The sequence below is a fragment of the Salvelinus sp. IW2-2015 genome, linkage group LG11 (genome assembly GCF_002910315.2).
Source record: "Salvelinus sp. IW2-2015 linkage group LG11, ASM291031v2, whole genome shotgun sequence".
NCBI classification, from domain to species: Eukaryota; Metazoa; Chordata; class Actinopteri; order Salmoniformes; family Salmonidae; genus Salvelinus; species Salvelinus sp. IW2-2015.
Genome location: NC_036851.1, coordinates 35,434,935 through 35,454,616, shown reverse-complemented (window position 1 = coordinate 35,454,616; position 19,682 = coordinate 35,434,935). Strand labels below are relative to the sequence as shown.

The 19,682-nt window shown below is 46.8% G+C and overlaps 1 protein-coding gene across 1 annotated transcript; it reads right to left on the bottom strand.

Moving 5' to 3' along the window:
* Nucleotides 1–10,023: 10,023 nt before the first annotated feature.
* Nucleotides 10,024–15,668, bottom strand: LOC111970285 (kelch repeat and BTB domain-containing protein 12-like). The gene is made up of 6 exons (XM_023996939.2): nucleotides 15,503–15,668; nucleotides 13,916–15,069; nucleotides 13,222–13,492; nucleotides 12,728–12,878; nucleotides 12,295–12,492; nucleotides 10,024–11,853 (listed from the first exon to the last, which is right to left on the bottom strand). The coding sequence occupies exons 2-6, from the start codon at nucleotides 14,992–14,994 to the stop codon at nucleotides 11,684–11,686; spliced, it is 1,869 nt and encodes a 622-aa protein (XP_023852707.1). The 5' UTR covers nucleotides 14,995–15,069; nucleotides 15,503–15,668; the 3' UTR covers nucleotides 10,024–11,683.
* Nucleotides 15,669–19,682: the final 4,014 nt, after the last annotated feature.

The window sequence follows — 19,682 nt, the reverse complement described above, 5'->3', positions numbered from 1 at the left end:
TCTAGCGGCTCCTGACTGACGGGCGGCTCTAATGGCTTGGGACAGACGGGCGGCTCTGACGGCTCGGGATAGACGAGCGGCTCAGATGGCGCTGGCAGACGGACGGCTCAGATGGCGCTGGGCAGACGGACGGCTCAGATGGCGCTGGGCAGGCAGGCAGCTCAGATGGCGCTGGGCAGGCAGGCAGCTCAGATGGCGCTGGGCAGACAGGCAGCTCAGATGGCGCTGGGCAGACAGCAGCTCAGACGGTGCTGGGCAGGCAGGCAGCGCAGATGGCGCTGGGCAGGCGGGCAGCTCAGACCTGCTGAGGCGCACAGGAGCCTGGTGCGTGGTGCCGGAACTGGTGGTACCGGACTGGAGACACGCACCACTAGGCTAGTGCGGGAGCAGGAACAGGGCACACTGGACTCTCAAGGCGCACTATAGGCCTGGTGCGTGGTGCCGGAACTGTGGTACCGGGCTGTAGCTACGCACCTCAAGGCTATTTGCGGGGAGAAACAACAGTGCATACAGGGCTCTGGATACGCACAGTAGGCTTGGTGCGTGGTGCCGGAACTGGTGGTACCGGGCTGGAGACACGCACGACAGGGAGAGTGCGTGGAGGAGGAACAGAGTTCTGGAGACGCACAGGAAGCCTGGTGCGTGGTGTTGGCACTGGTGGTACTGGACTGGAGCGAGGAGGTGGCACCGGAAATACCGGACCGTGAAGGCGTACTGGCTTCCTTGAGCACCGAGCCTGTCCAACCTTACCTGGTTGAATGCTCCCCGTAGCCCGACCAGTGCAGGGAGGTGGAATAACCCGCACTGGGCTGTGCTGGCGAACCGGGGACACCATGCGTAAGGCTGGTGCCATGTACACCGGCCCGAGGAGACGCACTGGAGACCAGATGCGTTGAGCCGGCTTCATGGCACCTGGCTCAATGCTCAATCTAGCCCGGCCGATACGTGGAGCTGGGATGTACCGCACCGGGCTATGCACCCGTACAGGAGACACCGTGCGCTCTTCCGCATAACACGGTGTCTGCCTGTACTCTCGCTCTCCAGGGTAAGCACAGGAAGTGGGCGCAGGTCTCCTACCTGATTTCGCCACACTCCCCTTTAKCCTCCCCCAAGAMATTTTTGGGGTTTCTTCTCGGGCTTCCTACCGCGCCGTCGTGCTAACCTCATTCGCCGGTATCCCTCCGCACATTGCTCCATAGAATCCCAGGCGGGCTCCGGCACTCTCCCTGGGTCGACCGACCACCTGTTTATTTCCTCCCAAGTGGTATTACCCAGATCCTGCTCACGCTGCCGAGCTAGCTCCTCAAAACGCCGCCTCTCCACTTTCGCTGCCTCCAGCTCAGCTTTGGGGCGGCGATATTCCCCTGGCTCTGCCCAGGGTCCTTTTACATCCAACTCGTCCTCCCAATTCCAAGAATCCTGTGTAATGGGCCGCTGCTGCTGCTGTCGCTGCTGCCCGTTACTACGCTGCTTGGTCCGAGTCTGGTGGGTGGTTCTGTAACGGCAGCCTTCCTCCTCTTCACGAGAAGAGAAGGTGTAGCAGGGATCGGACCAACACGCAGCGTAGCCAGTGCTCAACATGTTTAATAAATGAAACTGTGAACACTTAACAAAATACAAAAGTAACAAACGTGGCAAACCGAAACAGTCCTCTCTCGTGAAACGAACACAAAGACAGGAAACAACCACCCACAAACCCCAACACAAAACAAGCCACCTAAATATGATTCCCAATCAGAGACAACACAAAACACCTGCCTCTGATTGAGACCCATATTAGGCCAAACATAGAAACAGACAAACTAGACACACAACATAGAATGCCCACCCAGCTCACGTCCTGACCAACACTAAAACAAGTAAAACACACAAGAACTATGGTCAGAACGTGACACTTGGTCACGGAGGTGACCAAGAACCTGATGGTCACTCTGACAGAGCTCAAGTTCCTCTGTGGAGATGGGAGAACTTTCCAGATGGACAACATTCTCTGCAGCACTCCACCAATCAGGCCTTTTATGGTAGAGTGGCCAGATGGAAGCCACTCCTCAGTAAAAGGCATGCCAGTCCGCTTAGAGTTAGCCAAAAGGCACATAAAGAACTCTCAGACCATGAAAACAAGATTCTCTGGTCTGATGAAACCAAGATTGAGCTCTTTGGCCTGAATGCCAAGCGTCATGTCTGGAGGAAACCTGGCATTATCCCTACAGTGAAGTGTGGTGGCAGCATCATGTTGTGGGGATGGTTTTTAGTTTCAGGGACTGGGAAGCTAGTCAGGATCGAGAGAAAGATGAATGGTGCAAAGTACAGAGAGATCMTTGATGAAAACCTGCTCCAGAGCGCTCAGGACCTCAGACTAGGGCGAAGGCTCACCTTCCAAAAGGATAACGACCCTAAGCACACAGCCAAGACAATGCAGGAGTGGCTTCGGCACAAGTCTCTGAATGTCCTCGAGTGGCCCAGCCAGAGCCCGGACTTGAACCCGATCTAACATCTCTGGAGAGACATGAAAATAGCTGTGCAGCAACGCTCCCCATCCAACCTGACAGAGCTTGAGAGGATCTGCAGAGAATTAAAAACTCCCTGAATACAGGTGTGCCAAGCTTGTAGCGTCATACCCAAGAAGATGTAAGATCGAGATAAGTAGTGTCAACTTGCATTGGGGTCACTGCTGATATTTTCACCGCCTTTGATGTCATTTTAATGTGGGCATCTGTCAGTTTCTGTAATTTTTTCAAAGTTAGACTACATCCTGTCCACACTTAAGCTCCACTGCTTCTGTGTGTTTTTCTCTACGCAAACCTTTGCAAACCTTTGCTTAATATTCCTCATTCCTTTTGGCAAAACTAGTCTCACTGCTTTCTGCAGTGATTTTAACACCAACAGTTTTTTTCTTTGTCCATAGTCCGGAGCCACTCCCAAGTGCAAGTCTTCATGAACATGTCCATGGTTTCAAATACAACACTGACTGCACTTGACTTGGCCTTTTGAAGATTTTTGAATACCCCCAAATCCTTTCTGCCTCGATCATCAATATTTGACATTGGCTGTAGATCGACAGGCATTTTACCACATACCTCCAAAAAACTTGCTAAGATCAACTCAACAACCTGAATGGTCAATTCAAAAAAGTCTGGGTCTGGCCACATGGTAAGCCAGTCCAACACAAGGTCTTTGGGCACCTCAATGTCATCAAAGAACTGTACATTTCCTTCAAGGTCTATCCCATCATCCTGCCATTCTTTGAGCTTGGTAAAAGGGGTGTGGTATCTTCGTTACATCCCAAACTCCTTTCCCTTTGAAGTCGGGGCTCTCCAGAGAAGATTAGTGATTAGCTTAGAAATCAGAACCCAGAACAAGCTGACCGTCCTGTGCCCATCCCAGCTCTTGGACAGCATCACTCACAGTTCTCACCAAACGCACTGTTCCAGGCTCCAACTCTGTTGTTCCAATGTTAGGGCTGCTATGGGCTATTATTTCCTCATCTCCAAAAATCATATTTTCCCACAGTAGAAGWGTCGTTTTTGCCTGATGAGCTAAGGAACCAATCAAATGTAAGCCACAGAGGAGCTCATTCACAACGGACATCATTGTCTTTTCAGAGTGAGACATAGTATCATATTCCTCAACAAAGAGCGGTAGGATGTCTGATCTGTATTCAGCAAGGATTTGTTTGAATTTCTTCTCTGGACCAGTCTCAACAAAGTATTTGGAAAGTTTGGAAAAAATCCTGCACTTCATCACTTGTAACAATGTCATTGATAATGTCCAGGCAAATGTGCAACTGGCTATTCACAGAGAGAAGATCAGGCTCTTCCTCTGACTTTTTTTCTTTGTCAGCAGGTCCATTTCTTTTTTTCTGGCCAAGATGAAGAGATTCCTGTCGTGCATGCTGTTTTTTTCTGAAATCTGTCTGAATTTTCTTAGAGTAAAGGAACAGCTTTTCTTTTCCTGGGATGAAGCACATCAGGTATTACAAAGACCTCTTTTGAGAATTCACCATTATATTTACGAGGTCATATGTGTTGATTCCTAAGAATTTCTCACTTTACTTAAAATGCATGACTCAAAGTTTAAAAAAAGTCTCAAACGTTTTTGCTAATTAAAATCAAAATTGTATTCTAGAATATCGTAAAGAAAATACGCAAACCTCTTACTTTTTAATGTCTTTTGTGTTAATTTTTTTTGTTATTGTTGAACATTAAATTACACCATTAGTCAGTAACTGAAATTCAAGTTTAGTTTTTGCAGGTTAGGATGCAACATCAAGGTCCAGACCCATTTCCTCGCAGCATGGGTAGCGCTCTTTTACTTTTTCTGCGTTTAGACGTCACATTTGATTGTTCTAAGTTGGTAACAGTTTGCTTTGTTTCTTCAGCACTAAGTGCAAGGTCAGTCTCACCAGAGATGCTCCCTTTCGTCACACAATGAGGTTCTGCTTGTCTGACTTTCAGAAATTTGACTCCCTTTCTCGCTCTGGCAATTGCCATGTCCATATCTTTCTTTTTCCTCATTAAATCCAATTTACTTCTCTGTGCTTCTTTAAATGTTTTATATTTTGGCACAAGTGATGCTGGAGTAACATTTTGGTTACTGGAAATCTCTGCAGGTTTCTTTCTTTTGAGTAATGTCTTTATCACAATCAGGAATGGAGCTACCAGTGACTACTCCAGCTTGGCAGACTCACGGTTTCTGTTTGAATCCCAGTTTTTGCCTGAAAACTCTCAGGACATGTCGCGGGACATGGGCTTTTCAAACAGAACATCCGGTAACGTTAGCTCAGTCACAGGAGGTAGATATTAGCCCATATTTTCTTCAATTTGCTGAACCATCTTCTTTTCACATCATCATGTCCATGTTTGTGCCACAGTGTTGAGTTCAGTAAATGCATTATATTTGCTCATAATATGTAATATCCCATCAATTTACAACACAACGTTTAGAAATTCACCTGATGAGCTCAAGAACAAACTACAAATTGTCAGAGCTTCTCTTTGTTTAGTTTAGTTTATTAATTCAACCATTTAAAAAAAACAAGCACACATAAAACTTAAAAGCCATGCATGCACATGAATAAAATCATTGAGGATAACACACAATAAAGTCTGGGACTTATTTCCATTGTGGTCCTCTTGAGACAAGATGGCTAGACAATATCAAACACAGTATGGCAGTGAAATAATAAAACAAAAACATAGAAGAAGAAGATCTATCTCATCATTCCAGTTACATCATAGGGGTTGTTTTATGATGAACCGGTCATTGTGTTTCAGGCAAGTGAGCCAAAGAGTTTTAATCAGTTACAATGCCAAACTATTCCTGTTCGGAGACGTAAAGGACAAAGTGAGGGTGCCAAGCTTCTTTGAAGAGGATGAGAAAAAGGCAAAATAAAATTGTGAGAGGTAGCTGTGCCTCATGAGTGTCACCTATGTCCATGTTTCTGCAGGGGTTTTATTGTGCGAAAGATACAAACAATATAAGGTAGCCTATTATGCGGTTTAATTGTATTTTTATCAGTGACATTCTCACCTCTGGATTCCTACAGTTTTGTGACAACCTTGAAAATGTAAGTCAACATCCAGAATAAAATATTTTTGCTGAATGGTGCTGCTGGCCTGGTACTCGTTTTCTGATATGATAATGATCAACCCTGCTTCTATTTGGGTTTCAGATCAAGCTCTCTGTAAATCACATTGATCAGAGGGCAACAAAGATTTTGCAAAGACATGTAAATTGCTTAGAACAATTTATCTTAACTTTCAGTAGAATATATTTTGTAATTCTCATTAATAAACATGTTTATATAGACATAATTTCTCAGACCAGTAGAGGGAGCACTTGTTCAGTAGTCAAATGATGATCTTGTGCATATTTTATTTTTAGAAAAGGTCTTAATTAACCTCTATTTTGAAATTATGATGAATGAGCTGGTCTTGGTGGCTATAATGGACAGTATGTAATATAGATGGTGTCGATCTTTTTACATAGGTCTCTAGTTCTATGGATTGTGTTGTATTCATTTGGATTACCATTCAACATATTTTACAGTGCAGCAAAACCTAGCCAGTCTGCAGTTTGGCTTTGCACAGCAATTTGAGGCCATGCTGAATAAACTGAGCTCCCAGAATCAGATGCTGAAAGAGATGGAGGACAGAGGTGAGAACAGGTGGCATTTATATCTGTAATTTAAAGCCTTTGTCCTGATGTTGAATTTACACTTAATGAGGGTGTTTGGGGTGAGAGTTGGTAACAAGTGTGTTACTTAAGTGATAATGCCCCAGAAGCTGTTTGGAGTATATTGTCACGGGTGTTGTTAGGGCCGGCAAACCGTGCCAATAAACTCAGCAAAAAAAGAAACGTCCTCTCACTGTCAACTGCGTTTATTTTCAGCAAATTTAACGTGTAAATATGTGTATGAACATAACAAGAGTCAACAACTGAGACATAAACTGAACAAGTTCCACAGACATGTGACTAACAGAAATTGAATAATGTGTCCCTGAACAAAGGGGGGGGGTCAAAATCAAAAGTAACAGTCAGTATCTGAGGTGGCCACCAGCTGCATTAAGTACTGCAGTGCATCTCCTCCTCGTGGACTGCACCAGATTTGCCAGTTCTTGCTGTGAGATGTTACCCCACTCTTCCTGAAAGTTCCCAGACATTTTTTGCCAGTCCTGTCTGGTCCAGCGACGGTGGGTTTGTGCCTATAGGCGACGTTGTTGCCGGTGTTGTCTGGTGAGGACCTGCCTTACAACAGGCCTACAAGCCCTCAGTCCAGCCTTTCTCAGCCTATTGCAGACAGTCAGAGCACTGATGGAGGGATTGTGCGTTCCTAGTGTAACTCAGGCAGTTGTTGCCATCCTGTACCTGTCCCGCAGATGTGATGTTCGGATGTACCGATCCTGTGCAGGTGTTGTTACACGTGGTCTGCCACTATGAGGACGATCAGCTGTCCGTCCTGTCTCCCTGCAGCGCTGTCTTAGGTGTCTCACAGTACGGATATTGCAATTTATTGCCCTGGCCACATCTGCAGTCCTCATGCCTCCTTGCAGCATGCCTAAGGCACGTTCACGCAGATGAGCAGGGACCCTGGGCATCTTTCTTTTGGTGTTTTTCAGTCAGTAGAGAGGCCTCTTTAGTGTCTTAAGTTTTCATAAATGTGACCTTAATTGCCTACCGTCTGTAAGCTGTTAGTGTCTTAACAACCGTTCCACAGGTACATGTTCATTAACAGTGTTTATAACCTTTACAATGAAGATATGTGAAGTTATTTGGATTTTTACGAATTATCTTTGAAAGACAGGGTCCTGAAAAAGGGATGTTTCTTTTTTGCTGAGTTTATTGTCTCCAAACACCGGCTTCGAGGGCATTATCACTTTTATACAATGGGTTACCAACATATTCAAATCTAGGGTTGTTACACAAGGCGGCTGGTCATTCGTTCTATCAGTTCGGTTGCCAGAGGCGCGACCCAGTCGTTAAGTCTTTTTGTTCTAAATGTTCTATTGCCCTACTGGCTGGCAACTTTCTTATCCTGAGTGGCGCAGTGGTCTAAGGCACTTCATCGCAGTCCTAGAACCTTCACTACAGACCTGGGTTTGTTTCYGGGCTGTATCACAACTAGCCGTGATCGGGAGTCCCATGGGGCGGTGCACAATTGTCCCAGCGTCATCCAGGTTAGGGAAGGGTTTGGCCGGGGTAGGCTGTCATTGTAAATAAGAATTTGTTCTTAACTGAATTGCCTAGTTAAATAAAGGTAAAATATATATATATCTATATCCCTTGCTTGCTAGCTAGCCAACTACGGTTAACTTACAGTCATGTAAAACAGTGCAGCCAGAATAACAACGAAGTAGCTGCATTTGCATTTGTTTAAGCTGTTTTATAATGACATTTATTTGGAAACATCCATAACAGTGAGCTAATAATGCACGATTTCACCTGGCATAGAAAATGTGATCTCTTCAGGACAATGGACAATTTCAGAGGAGCTAGCCAACAACACAGCTAACACAATCACTTAAAATTGAAGCAGGAAAGACTGCAAACTAGCTGCGCTTCGTTTTTCGTTTTAGCTGTTTTCTATTGATATTTTTTTGTTTATATATCCATAAACATGATCCTGACTCCTGACACATTTATTACTATGCGACAACTGGAGATCAAATTTGAATATTGAAACAATGTTGCAAATGTCGGAGAGACCGACAGCAAGGTTTATTCAAATCTCAGCTGTTGAAAACGAAATGTTAGTCTAAAAGAAATGTGAGATAATGTCTAGAATGTTTTTTTTTTGTGGAGATCAAGTTTATAAATTGCCTGGCTGGGCTGATGAGACAGTGGATTGCGCATTCAGATGGACAGAATAAATAGGCATTTTAAGGTCATAGATTTAGCCATGCTAACTTTTGGAATAGACACCGGCTGGAATGTGGTTTTAACCAATCAGCATTCAGGATTAGACCCACCCGTTGTATAACACTAGTCTCTCATGACAGACCAAACATTAGCTGGCCGGCATACACAATATTTGGTTCTGGGTGCTGAGAATACTATTTGACATACTAAAGATAATAATTTAATGTAAATTATGTACATTTGATTCTGTTGTCTTTGCTTTTAGTTATTATGGGTACAAACAAACGTTGTTGTCTTCTATTCTGTCTTAGACTACAGCACTCAGCTGCCACATGCAGGGCCTGCAGAAGAAGCTGGAGGTCCTGAGACATGAGCAGAGCCGGGATCAAAATCATGCTAGGAATAGCCCTGTCTGTTCTAGGCACCTTAGTTTCCCAGCACTGGTCCGAACCCCAACCCACCCCTGTCAGGGTGACAGAGAGCACGGGCCAGATGTCCCCAGGACTTGTAGAGGTTCTGCCTGGTGAGTGAGGAGAAGAGGTGCTTCGAAGGTGTACGTCTCTGCGGTGCCTTGTAAAGCAGTGGCATCATGTGGTGTAAGGGAGACGGAAAGAGGGGCAGCAGGGCGGCTGCACCCTGCAGAGAGAGGACCCAGAGAAGGACCCTCAGAGATGTGACCAGGGCCAGGCCATTGCCCCCAGAGCCCTGTACCTTCCTCCTGTGATGATGGAGGAGGCGGACGAGGATCAGCTGGAGCGGTATAGCCAGATGGTGCTGGATAAGCTGGCTAAGACATCCTGGCAGATGGTGTACCCATACCAAACACGCTCTACCGCTGTGACTTATGGACCAGGGACAGGCACAGGACCCTCTGCAGCCTTACAGTACCCCATGCAGGGCTTTCAGGACCCCAGCAGGGCCTACGCGCTGCTACAGGACGTGACCATTAGGAGCACCTGCACCATCATGAACTCAAACTGCGATCCAGAGCAGAGCAGCCAGCCTGACCACAGCAAGCCTGCAGCGGTCCCCTCAGAGAGCTCCAGGGGCAGGAGCACCATGGCTATACGTAGGTTCACCCAGAGAGGCCAGGGACAGAGGAAACCGCCCTTCAGGAGCAGGAGGAGGGCACTGATGCCACCACAGAAAAGGAGTAATGGTGGAGTAGTGGGCAGGGGTCAGGACAAGAACCGACAGCCCCTCAAAAATCAAAGGAAGCAGGGAGATGGATCGACTAGCAAGGAGCAGCATGATCCCAACAGTATGGAAATTGACATTCTCAAACCAGAACCTCAGAAACGACAGCAGGACAAGGAGAAAAGGTCTAACAAAGCCTCTGGAGGCTACCGCAACCATTTCAGCTTGTGGTCCCAGGACAGTAACAGCTCAGTTTGCGGGGCCACAGGGAACAATGTCAGGCCCGCCTAGGAAAAGACTCAGGCTGAGCCCCAGGCTGTCAGGCTGTGCTTTGAAAAAAAAACTTGAAACTGAAAATGTTACATCTGACATCCTAAGTAAGATTAAACCTTTTATAGAAAATAATGAGAGACGCTAATATTTGTGTTTTGTTGATTAATTGTGTGATGAAAGGTCAGAGAATATCTGGCCACACAAAAAGGAGGGGATGAAAAGAGGGAAGCAGTGGGATGAATAGTTGAAAGGAGAGAACTTTTTCTATCTTTACTCACTGAGTGGATTATTGCCAACAAAACAGACCAGATATGTAAAAGTCTTATGGTGTCATAGTCAACCACAAGGGCACATGCGTTATATGCTTGACAAATAGCACAAACATTTGACATGACAATATCATTTGTATTCCTAATGTTTTGTATAGTACTGTACAGGGTTTCTAAACTTGGTTGGAGAGCGAGGTGGCGACATTGTTCCTTCCCATTTGAAGTATTTCCACAAATACATGATTAAGCCTGAGCAAAGACTCAATTGTACAGTGGCTTGCGAAAGTATTCACCCCCCTTGGCATTTTTCCTATTTTGTTGCCTTACAACCTGGAATTAAAATAGATTTTTCGGGGGTTTGTATCATTTGATTTACACAACATGCCTACCACTTTGAAGATGCAAAMTATTTTTTATTGTGAAACAAACAAGAAATAAGACAAAAAAACTACTTGAGCGTGCATAACTATTCACCCCCCCAAAGTCAATATTTTGTAGAGCCACCTTTTGCAGCAAATACAGCTGCAAGTCTCTTGCGGTATGTCTCTATAAGCTTGGCACATCTAGCCAATGGGATTTTTGCCCATTCTTCAAGGCAAAACTGCTCCAGCTCCTTCAAGTTGGATTGGTTCCGCTGGTGTACAGCAATCTTTAAGTCATACCACAGATTCTCAATTGGATTGAGGTCTGGGCTTTGACTAGGCCATTCCAAGACATTTAAATGTTTCCCCTTAAATCACTCAAGTGTTGCTTTAGCAGTATGCTTAGGGTCATTGTCCTGCTGGAAGGTGAACCTCCGTCCCTGTCTCAAATCTCTGGAAGACTGAAACAGGTTTCAGATTCTTTCTATTCAAGGCTTCGTCTCTCTCATTTATTTAATATCTCAATGTTCAAAGTTTAGCCGATTCCAACAATAGCAAAGGGGGTGAATACATATGCACCCACCACTTTTCAGTTAAATTATTAGTAAGTAATTTTTTTCATTTCACTATTTTGTGTATGTCCATTACATGATATCCAAATAAAAATCTATTTAAATGACAGATTGTAATGCAGCAAAATAGGAAACACGCTAAGGGGGTGAATACTTTTGCAAGGCACTGTATGTAAGCTTTATTTGCATGACAAAAATATAATCTTGAACACAGATGTAAAGAGCAAAAAGCAGTGAATGATTGATTTAAAATCACTAGATTGTGAAGGACCTGTCTATGGTTTACTTTCCAAAATTCTAGAGATAGCCAGAGGCATTTTACAACGAGATACAAAATCACAACAATTATATTTACAAGCTGTGCCATAAAACCCACTAAGGTATGATATTCATTGAAGATAGATACAATGTCTACTTCTAAATGTGCAAGTTAGTAGTTCATATACAGTTCAAGACAAGTGCAGAGTTGGATTTTGTGCAGTGTCCCACTCAGGTCAGGGCTTCAAACACTAACTGTAATGTCACGAGAGATCAAATGCGTCTCAATAAACCAACAAGCATCACCAGGATCAGCCAGCACTACTGCATTTTCACTCCTGGCCCACAGCAGCGGAAAGGTCTTGCTCAATATTATCAGCTCTCAGTTTTCAGAAAAAATCTTTATTGCCCAAGCTGCTCTTAGATAAGAATGGGACCTTAGGATGGGTGGGTGTCACTGAGTTACTAGGTCTGCCGGGGGAGACATGAGCTCCCGGGGATTGAGGCTTGCCACCAAGCAGACGTCGTAGGCATCATGCATCAGAACGTGGCGGGCCACCACGGTCCAGCAGTTCTCCCATGGGTCTAGTTCCAGGATGTCCTTGATTATGTCCTCATGACAATCTGAGGGACACAGGGATTGGCATAGGCCAGGAATATAATTTTTGTCACTATTAGAATCAGGCATTTTAAAGAGTGGTGTGGCAATCAAATTAAACAGCCTTCAGCTACAGTCAACTTGTTTAGTTCTTAAAAGGACAGGTAATCGTTTACTCAAACAAGTCCCACGTGATATCACAGTTTTTCGAACAGTGGAAAGTAAAAAAAAGGCACTTGCTGCAGGTGCACGGGAATAATGCGATAACTTCAAAGAAAAGAGAAACCTGCACACTGCTCTTGCTAGTATCACTTAATTTTATTGAAGATTACGTGTTGACCTTCAAAGCTCTGGCGAAGGCCAAGAGGCTGACACGTAAGATTCAGTAAAATTAAGTGATACTAGTAAGAGCAGTGTGTGGGTTTCTAATTTTTATGAACAGTGGAAAGGAAAGTGGGTTTAGTTACCAGCTCCCTTGTTGTATCCGCACACATATAGCTTGCCCCCCACCACACCGGCGTTGGAGGCATTGCTGCGTAGGGATATCTGCGGAGAGGGCATAGTGGGCCCATCTCTCCAGAAGTCTCCATCGGGGTTGTAGATCTCCACAGCATCAAGGCAACGACGGGACTGCCCACGATCTACCCCCTCACAGCCGATGCCCCCTGTTAGAACACAACTGGGTTGTTTTCGTGTACTGAGACATTTACTTCTTGTGTTGTCAGGTACTACTTTCAAAAACTCTTAAACTGATCTGTCCAAACATACTATTTATGTTGAGGGGAGTTGAGGGGTTTCTCTAGGAGAAGTGACCATCATCGCCATGACCATCATGAAACTAATGAAAGCAATGTGCTAAAAAACAAACAGCCTATGTGTTGTTTATCTTTTAAATCTCACCCATCACGTAGATTTCCCCATTGAGCACCACAGCACTACAGCGGTACTTAGAGTGCTTCATGGGACCCAGCTCTGTCCACTTGTTTGTCTCAGGGTCATACTCCAACAGACGGTTGCTCAAGCGGTCTGGCTCGTCATCCATCCGCCAGGACTGCCATGGGGAGTGACAGGACAGGACAGGACAGGTGCAGAGTTTAGAGAAGGAGGAGGGGATAGAGAGCAGGCTCACAGTCACATACTGACACAGATAGATCTGCTCTCAAGGCCTCACAGCCTCAAGCATAGTGTGTACATGAGTGAGAGTGAGGGACTCCAAAAATACATGGATGTTGTGAGACTGAATTAAACAAATGTGAAATGCCCCTTGGCCTACCTGCCCACACATTGCACACACGCAGACACACACAAACGCACAAACACAAACATAAGACAGAGTAGCATTGACTGACTATTCATTTTACTGTATATCAAACCCCTTCTCTTTAGTCCATTACCTGTGGAGTTCGACCCCCGAGCACGTAGAGGCGGTCCTTCAGATGGACCACGCTATGATAGGCCAGTGGCATGGGTAGCGGGGCGGCACTACGCCAGGGCCCACCCTGCAGGGACCAGCGTTCCACACAGTTGGTGATGAGGTACTGGTTCTTCAGCTTCATCTGGCCTCCCAGCAGGTAAATAGTATCACCCAGCGCCCCCAGTGCGTATGAGTCTCGGTATTCAGCTGAGCTCAGGTGCTCCCAGGTCCCTTGGGCCTCCACCCTGTACCTGAGGAGGACAACACAGACAAGCCAGGGACAGTGGTTTTAGTCAGACTCTAGCATGCTAAAATAAACACAGGGGTGCTGACCATCATTCTCACCTGACCACACATTCTACCTGTCTACATGTAGCAGTCTAAAGTGTCCCCACTTGCACCAGCGAATGGCTAGCTTTCGCGTGGCACAGACTGGTAAGAAGCTTCAGGAGGGCGGTCACGTGTGCTAGCAAGGCAGAGGCCCTGGGTTCAAGCCTCGTGTGAGCCGAATCAGGAGGAAGTGGTACTCGCTAAGCAAGCAGAGTGACGTTGTTTACATACACGCACTACCTGGCCACAGTATGCCACTCTCATCACTGACCAATAGGTTTATTACTGCTGATGATCTCATTCAAACACACAAAGCTCATGACACCGTTCTTCCAGATTCCTACCTGAATATCTCCACATTCCTGTCCGTTTGCCTGGCCATTTTCCTCACCCCTGCCTCCCCAGCCACCACAATCTCGTTGCCCTCGGTGACGACCCCGGCACACACGACTCCCAGAACATCTCCGTAGCGCGGGGATGTGATATAGTAGGTCCGGCCCGTGGAGGGGGCATAGCAGAAGCTGCGTTCTGAATAATTTCCATACCGCGATCGGATCCCTCCGCCCTCGTTGCCGATGCAAAGTAGCAAATCTGTGGTCTCCATCCCATAGCGGAGCTTCAGTTTCCTTGGAGCAACTGCAGGGTGCATCCCAGTGGCCTCCAGAGCCTCCTCCATCATCCCCAGACACTCTGCATCTGCCAGAAGGGACATATTCCTCTTCATGGTCTCCTTCAGGTAGTCAGGGGCCACCAGGGGGAGGCGCACCTTCCTCAAGAGCTCAGCCAGGTGTCTACTCCGCCCGTCCTCCACCCCATCTCCTAGAGTGTCCTGTCTGACCCAGCGCAGCACCACATCCAGTATGGTCTCCTCCCGTGACACGTTGAGGTCGTCGGAGCTCAGCAGCGCCCCCAGTTTATGGGCCTCTAGTTCTAGAATCTCCTCGCTCATACACACCTGAACGAAGTGCGTCCGTAGGTATCTCTGGGCATGGTCGGCCAGCTCCTCGGCTCCAAGGTCGCGGGCATAGTAGTACACCCCGAGGCAGTTGGAAGCGTCCATGTTCTCCCTCATGTGGCTCTGGCAGCGGTTGAATACCTCGTCCATCTGTAGAAGGAAGGCGGCAACGGACACCCCCTGTACATTGGCGTTGTTGAGTGGGAGCTCAGAACAGTACATGTAGTTCAACAATAGACCCAGGCTATCGGCTGGGGTGTCACGCAGAAATACCTCCCTAGTACTGCACTCCCGCAGGCCACAGGTGAACATGACCCGGAAGTAAGGGCTGAAGGCTGAGAGGACCACGCGATGGCAGGGGAAGCTGATGTCCTCAGCCACCAACACCACATCTGTCAGCTTCTCTGTCTCCCTCATCTTCCTCAGCTGGTCCAGAAGACCCAGACTATGTTTAGCTCTCAGATCCATTTGGATCTAATGTCTATTCAACAGTAATAACTTAACTTAGAAAAAAATTACGAAAAATGTAGATAGGTTCTTTATCTGAAAGTATAGAAAGAAAGAAACACAAGTTCAATGTTGATATGATCAAGACCCCAGTACATTGTTTACATTTATGTTGAGTAGAGTTTTGTAATCCAAGTCATTTTGTGAATATTTGATAGTTAAAAAGACATTCCTTATCTTCAAATTTGTAGTTCTGACCTTGTCAATATAAATCAGTAAGTGTGACGAACATTTCTTACTGGAATTCTAATTTCCCATATTGACACATACACCACAGCATAACAGTACAGCAACTAAAGCATGTCCATGCCCTGCTTGCCTCTGTGAAACCAGGGATCCATGTTAAACACTAATCAGTATCATCTCCCACTATGCATTATGTTACTAAAGTCTTACGCCCTTTAGTGTTATTAGAGATTATTTTGCCCTTTGATCACACAGTAGTCAAGCCTATTTCATCCTGTCCTACCGATCAGTGGGAATCCTCTTATTCCAGTAGACCATCAGGTTCCTCAGTCAGCCAGGCTGCAGGCGTTGTTGTTAATGTAGCTGAATGCACCAGGAAGAGTGGTCAGAGAGAGACAGGGGGCCAAGCTATCCTCTCTGAAACCCAGCACTGTTTACCTTCCCCTTCTCTCGCTTCCCTGCCTGAATGCCCTGGCCCTCTGAGCTGAGCAACACACCTAAAATAGACTATGATATGGCCAATGGAACGGCAACTGGGTCAGAGAGGCAGCAGGCATATAGGGGCGAKGGGCACATTTTGTTTTTACACGGAATAATGTCAGGAGACTCACATATGATAATGTTGTGTAATGTTGAGCAATGGTCTATTAGAATTTCACAAGTAAAATACAACCCGATTGCTATTCTTTGCTATCGCTATATTTTGGGGGGGAAGGGTGTAGGCTTATGTATCTGTAGACTGGCACATGGAACCAGCTTCTGGGTTGGATTCTTCATGTCACTCTCTTAAAGCGACTACAGTCATTTTGAATGATAATAATCACAATATTCATAATAATCATAATAATAAACTTGCGATGATGCAGCTGATACTTTGTTCATACCACTCAACAGATTGATGTTAAAATTTTAACCTGAGGTGGTGTGAACCATAGAATTAGGAATTAGTAATTGCATAGGATCTCTATGGTGTGAACATCCTGAACAAAGCAATGAAGGACCCTTATGAACCCTACAGGTATTGCAAAACAAAATTGTTAGTTTTTTTAAACTGAAGGCATTTCCCTGTGATATCCTGTGTAGGCCGTAAATCAGAAAATGCTATATGTACTGTATATGTAGTATGTTGTTTTCCAACTGAAGTTAATCTATAATTTCCATATCCTTTGTCTCTGTCTGTCCACTGTCCTCTAAACCACAGCTGTCTGTAATAGATGACAAGACTAGTATGTCATCAGCTACTGGCTGCTGTAACGGGTGTCGTCGGAAGGAAGAGACCGCACCTTTGCGCAGCGTTCTTTGAGTTCCACATAATTTAATAACGAAGTGAAACTTAGAAAGGACAAAACAATAAAGAATAACAACAACCGAACAGCTTCGATGTGCAAACTCCCTGCACACAAACAAAGAACAAGATCCCACACAGAAGGAGGGAAAGGGCTGCCTAAGTATGATCCCCAATCAGAGACAACGATAGACAGCTGCCTCTGATTGAGAACCACACTCGGCCAGAAACAAAGAAATACAAAACCTAGAAATAAAGAACATAGAATGCCTACCCAAATCACACCCTGACCAAACCAAATAGAGACATAAAAAGGCTCTCTAAGGTCAGGGCGTGACAGTACCCCCCCCCAAAGGTGCGGACTCTGGCCGCAAAATCTGAACCTATAGGGGAGGGTCTGGGGGGGCATCTATCCGCGGTGGCGGCTCTAGTGCGGGACGTAGACCCCGCTCCACCTCTGGCTCACCCCAAATTGGTGGCGCCTTTGGTGCGGGGATCCTCGTCGCCGACCCCGGACTGGGGACCCTCGCTGCGGGCCCCGGACTGGGAATCCTCGTCGCGGGCCCCAACTGGGGACCCTCGTCGCGGGCCCCGGACTGGGGACCCTCGCTGCGGGCCCCGGACTGGGAATCCTCGTTGCTGGCCCCGGACTGGGGACCCTCGCTGCCGGCCCCGGACTGGGGACCCTCATTGCGGGCCCCGGACTGGGGACCGTCGCTGGAGGCTCCGGACTGGAGACCGTCGCTGGAGACTCCGGACTGGAGACCGTCGCTGGAGGCTCCGGACTGGGGGCCGTCGTTGGAGGATCCGGACTGGAGACCGTCGTTGGAGGCTCCGGACTGGAGACCGTCGTTGGAGGCTCCGGACTGGAGACCGTCTTTGGAGGCTCTGGACTGGAGGCCGTCGTTGGAATCTTCATGCCATGACTCATCACTGGAGGCTTCGTGCCATGGATCATCACTGGAGGCTTCGTGCCATGGATCATCACTGGAGGCTTCGTACCATGGATCATCACTGGGCCGTGGAGACGCACTGGAGGTCTGGAGAGCAGAGCTGGCACAACCCCTCCCGGCTGGATGCTCACCCTAGCCCGGCAACTGCGGGGCATTGGCACAGGACGCACTGGGCTGTGAGAGCGCACCGGAGACACAGTGCGCAGAGCCGGCGCAGGATGTCCTGGACCGAAGAGACGCACTGGAGGCCAGATGCGCTGAGCCGGCACCATCCGTCCTGGCTGGATGCCCACTCTAGCCCGGCCGATGCGGGGAGCTGGAATATAGCGCACCGGGCTATGAGTGCGCACTGGAGACACACTGCGCAGAGCCGCATAACATGGTGCCTGCCCGGTCACTCTCTCCCCACGGCAAGCACGGGGAGTTGGCTCAGGTCTATAACCTGACTCCGCCAATCTCCCCGTGTGCCCCTCCCCAAAAATATTCTGGGGCTGCCTCTCGTGCACGCCTCGTTGAGCCAACTCCTCGTAGCGTCGCCGTTCCGCCTTAGCTGCTTCCAGCTCCTCCTTAGGACGGAGATATTCTCCCGCCTGTGCCCAGGGTCCCTTGCCTTCCATTATCTCCTCCCATGTCCACTCCTCCAAGAAACGCTGCTTGGTCTTTTTGTGGTGGGATCTTCTGATACGGGTGCCGTCGGAAGAAAGAGACCAAGGCTCAGCGTTCTTTGAGTTCCACATCATTTAATAACGAAGTGAAACTTAGAAAGGACAAAACAATAAAGAATAACAACGACCGAACAGCTTCAATGTACAAACTCCCTGCACACAAACAAAGAACAAGATCCCACACAGACGGCGGGAAAAGGGCTGCCTAAGTATGATCCCCAATCAGAGACAACAATAGACAGCTTTCTCTGATTGAGAACCACACTCGGCCAGAAACAAAGAAATACAAAACCTAGAAATAAAGAACATAGAATGCCCACCCAAATCACACCMTGACCAAACCAAATAGAGACATAAAAAGGCTCTCTAAGGTCAGGGCGTGACAGCTGCCTGGTGTTTTCATGGTTCATTAGCATCACTTTTGCAGTGTAAGAAATCTGTTGGTGGAACACCTCTTTCCTATGACCAGAGTGCAGTCCGGACATTCCAGCCTTCCTGAAATGTGACTCTTCAAGACTTTGAATGATCAAATATGAGGTGGAAAAATGCCTCCTAGATAGTCATATTGTATAAAAGAGGGATTGACAGGCACTTCAAGCGACTTACACGGGGAGGAAAAAATAGCCCAACCTTGTCCACAAGGTGGTATAGGTGTGGGGCGGAGGGCTAGGGGTTACAGAGTGGAGAGAAATGTGCTGGATGAGCAGAAACTGGAGGAGCTGACTCAGAGAATGGACTAATCTGACACAGCCTCCCCTAACCGAGCGGCTAAAAAAGTCCTTCAGGTAAGGCACAGGAGATGTGTGTGTGTCTGTGTGTATGTGTGTACCAACGCACTAGTCTAATGTGTGTGAATAKGTGTGTGAGTTTCTGATTTATTGCAAATAGATGTAGTCCTGTGGCTCATGCTCAATGCTGCCTGTTGGCTGGAAGCATATACTGTACTGTAGATGAACCATATACTCTCCTGTAGATTCACCATATACTGTACTGTAGATGAACCATATACTCTCCTGTAGATGAACCACATACTGTACTGTAGATGAACCATATACTGTACTGTAGATGAACCATATACTGTACTGTAGATGAAACATATACCGTACCGTAGATCAAATCAAATGTATTTATATAGCCCTTCTTACATCAGCTGATATATCAAAGTGCTGTACAGAAAACCCAGCCTAAAATCCCAAACAGCAAGCAATGCAGGTGTAGAAGCACGGTGGCTAGGAAAAACTCCCTAGAAAGGCCAAAACCTAGGAAGAAACCTAGAGAGGAACCAGGCTATGAGGGGTGGCCAGTCCTCTTCTGGCTGTGCCGGGTGGAGATTATAACAGAACATGGCCAAGATGTTCAAATGTTCATAAATGACCAGCATGGTCAAATAATAATAATCACATTGGTTGTCGAGGGTGCAACAAGTCAGCACCTCAGGAGTAAATGTCAGTTGGCTTTTCATAGCCGATCATTGAGAGTATCTCTATCGCTCCTGCTGTCTTTAGAGAGTTAAAAACAGCAGGTCTGGGACAGATAGCACGTCCGGTGAACAGGTCAGGG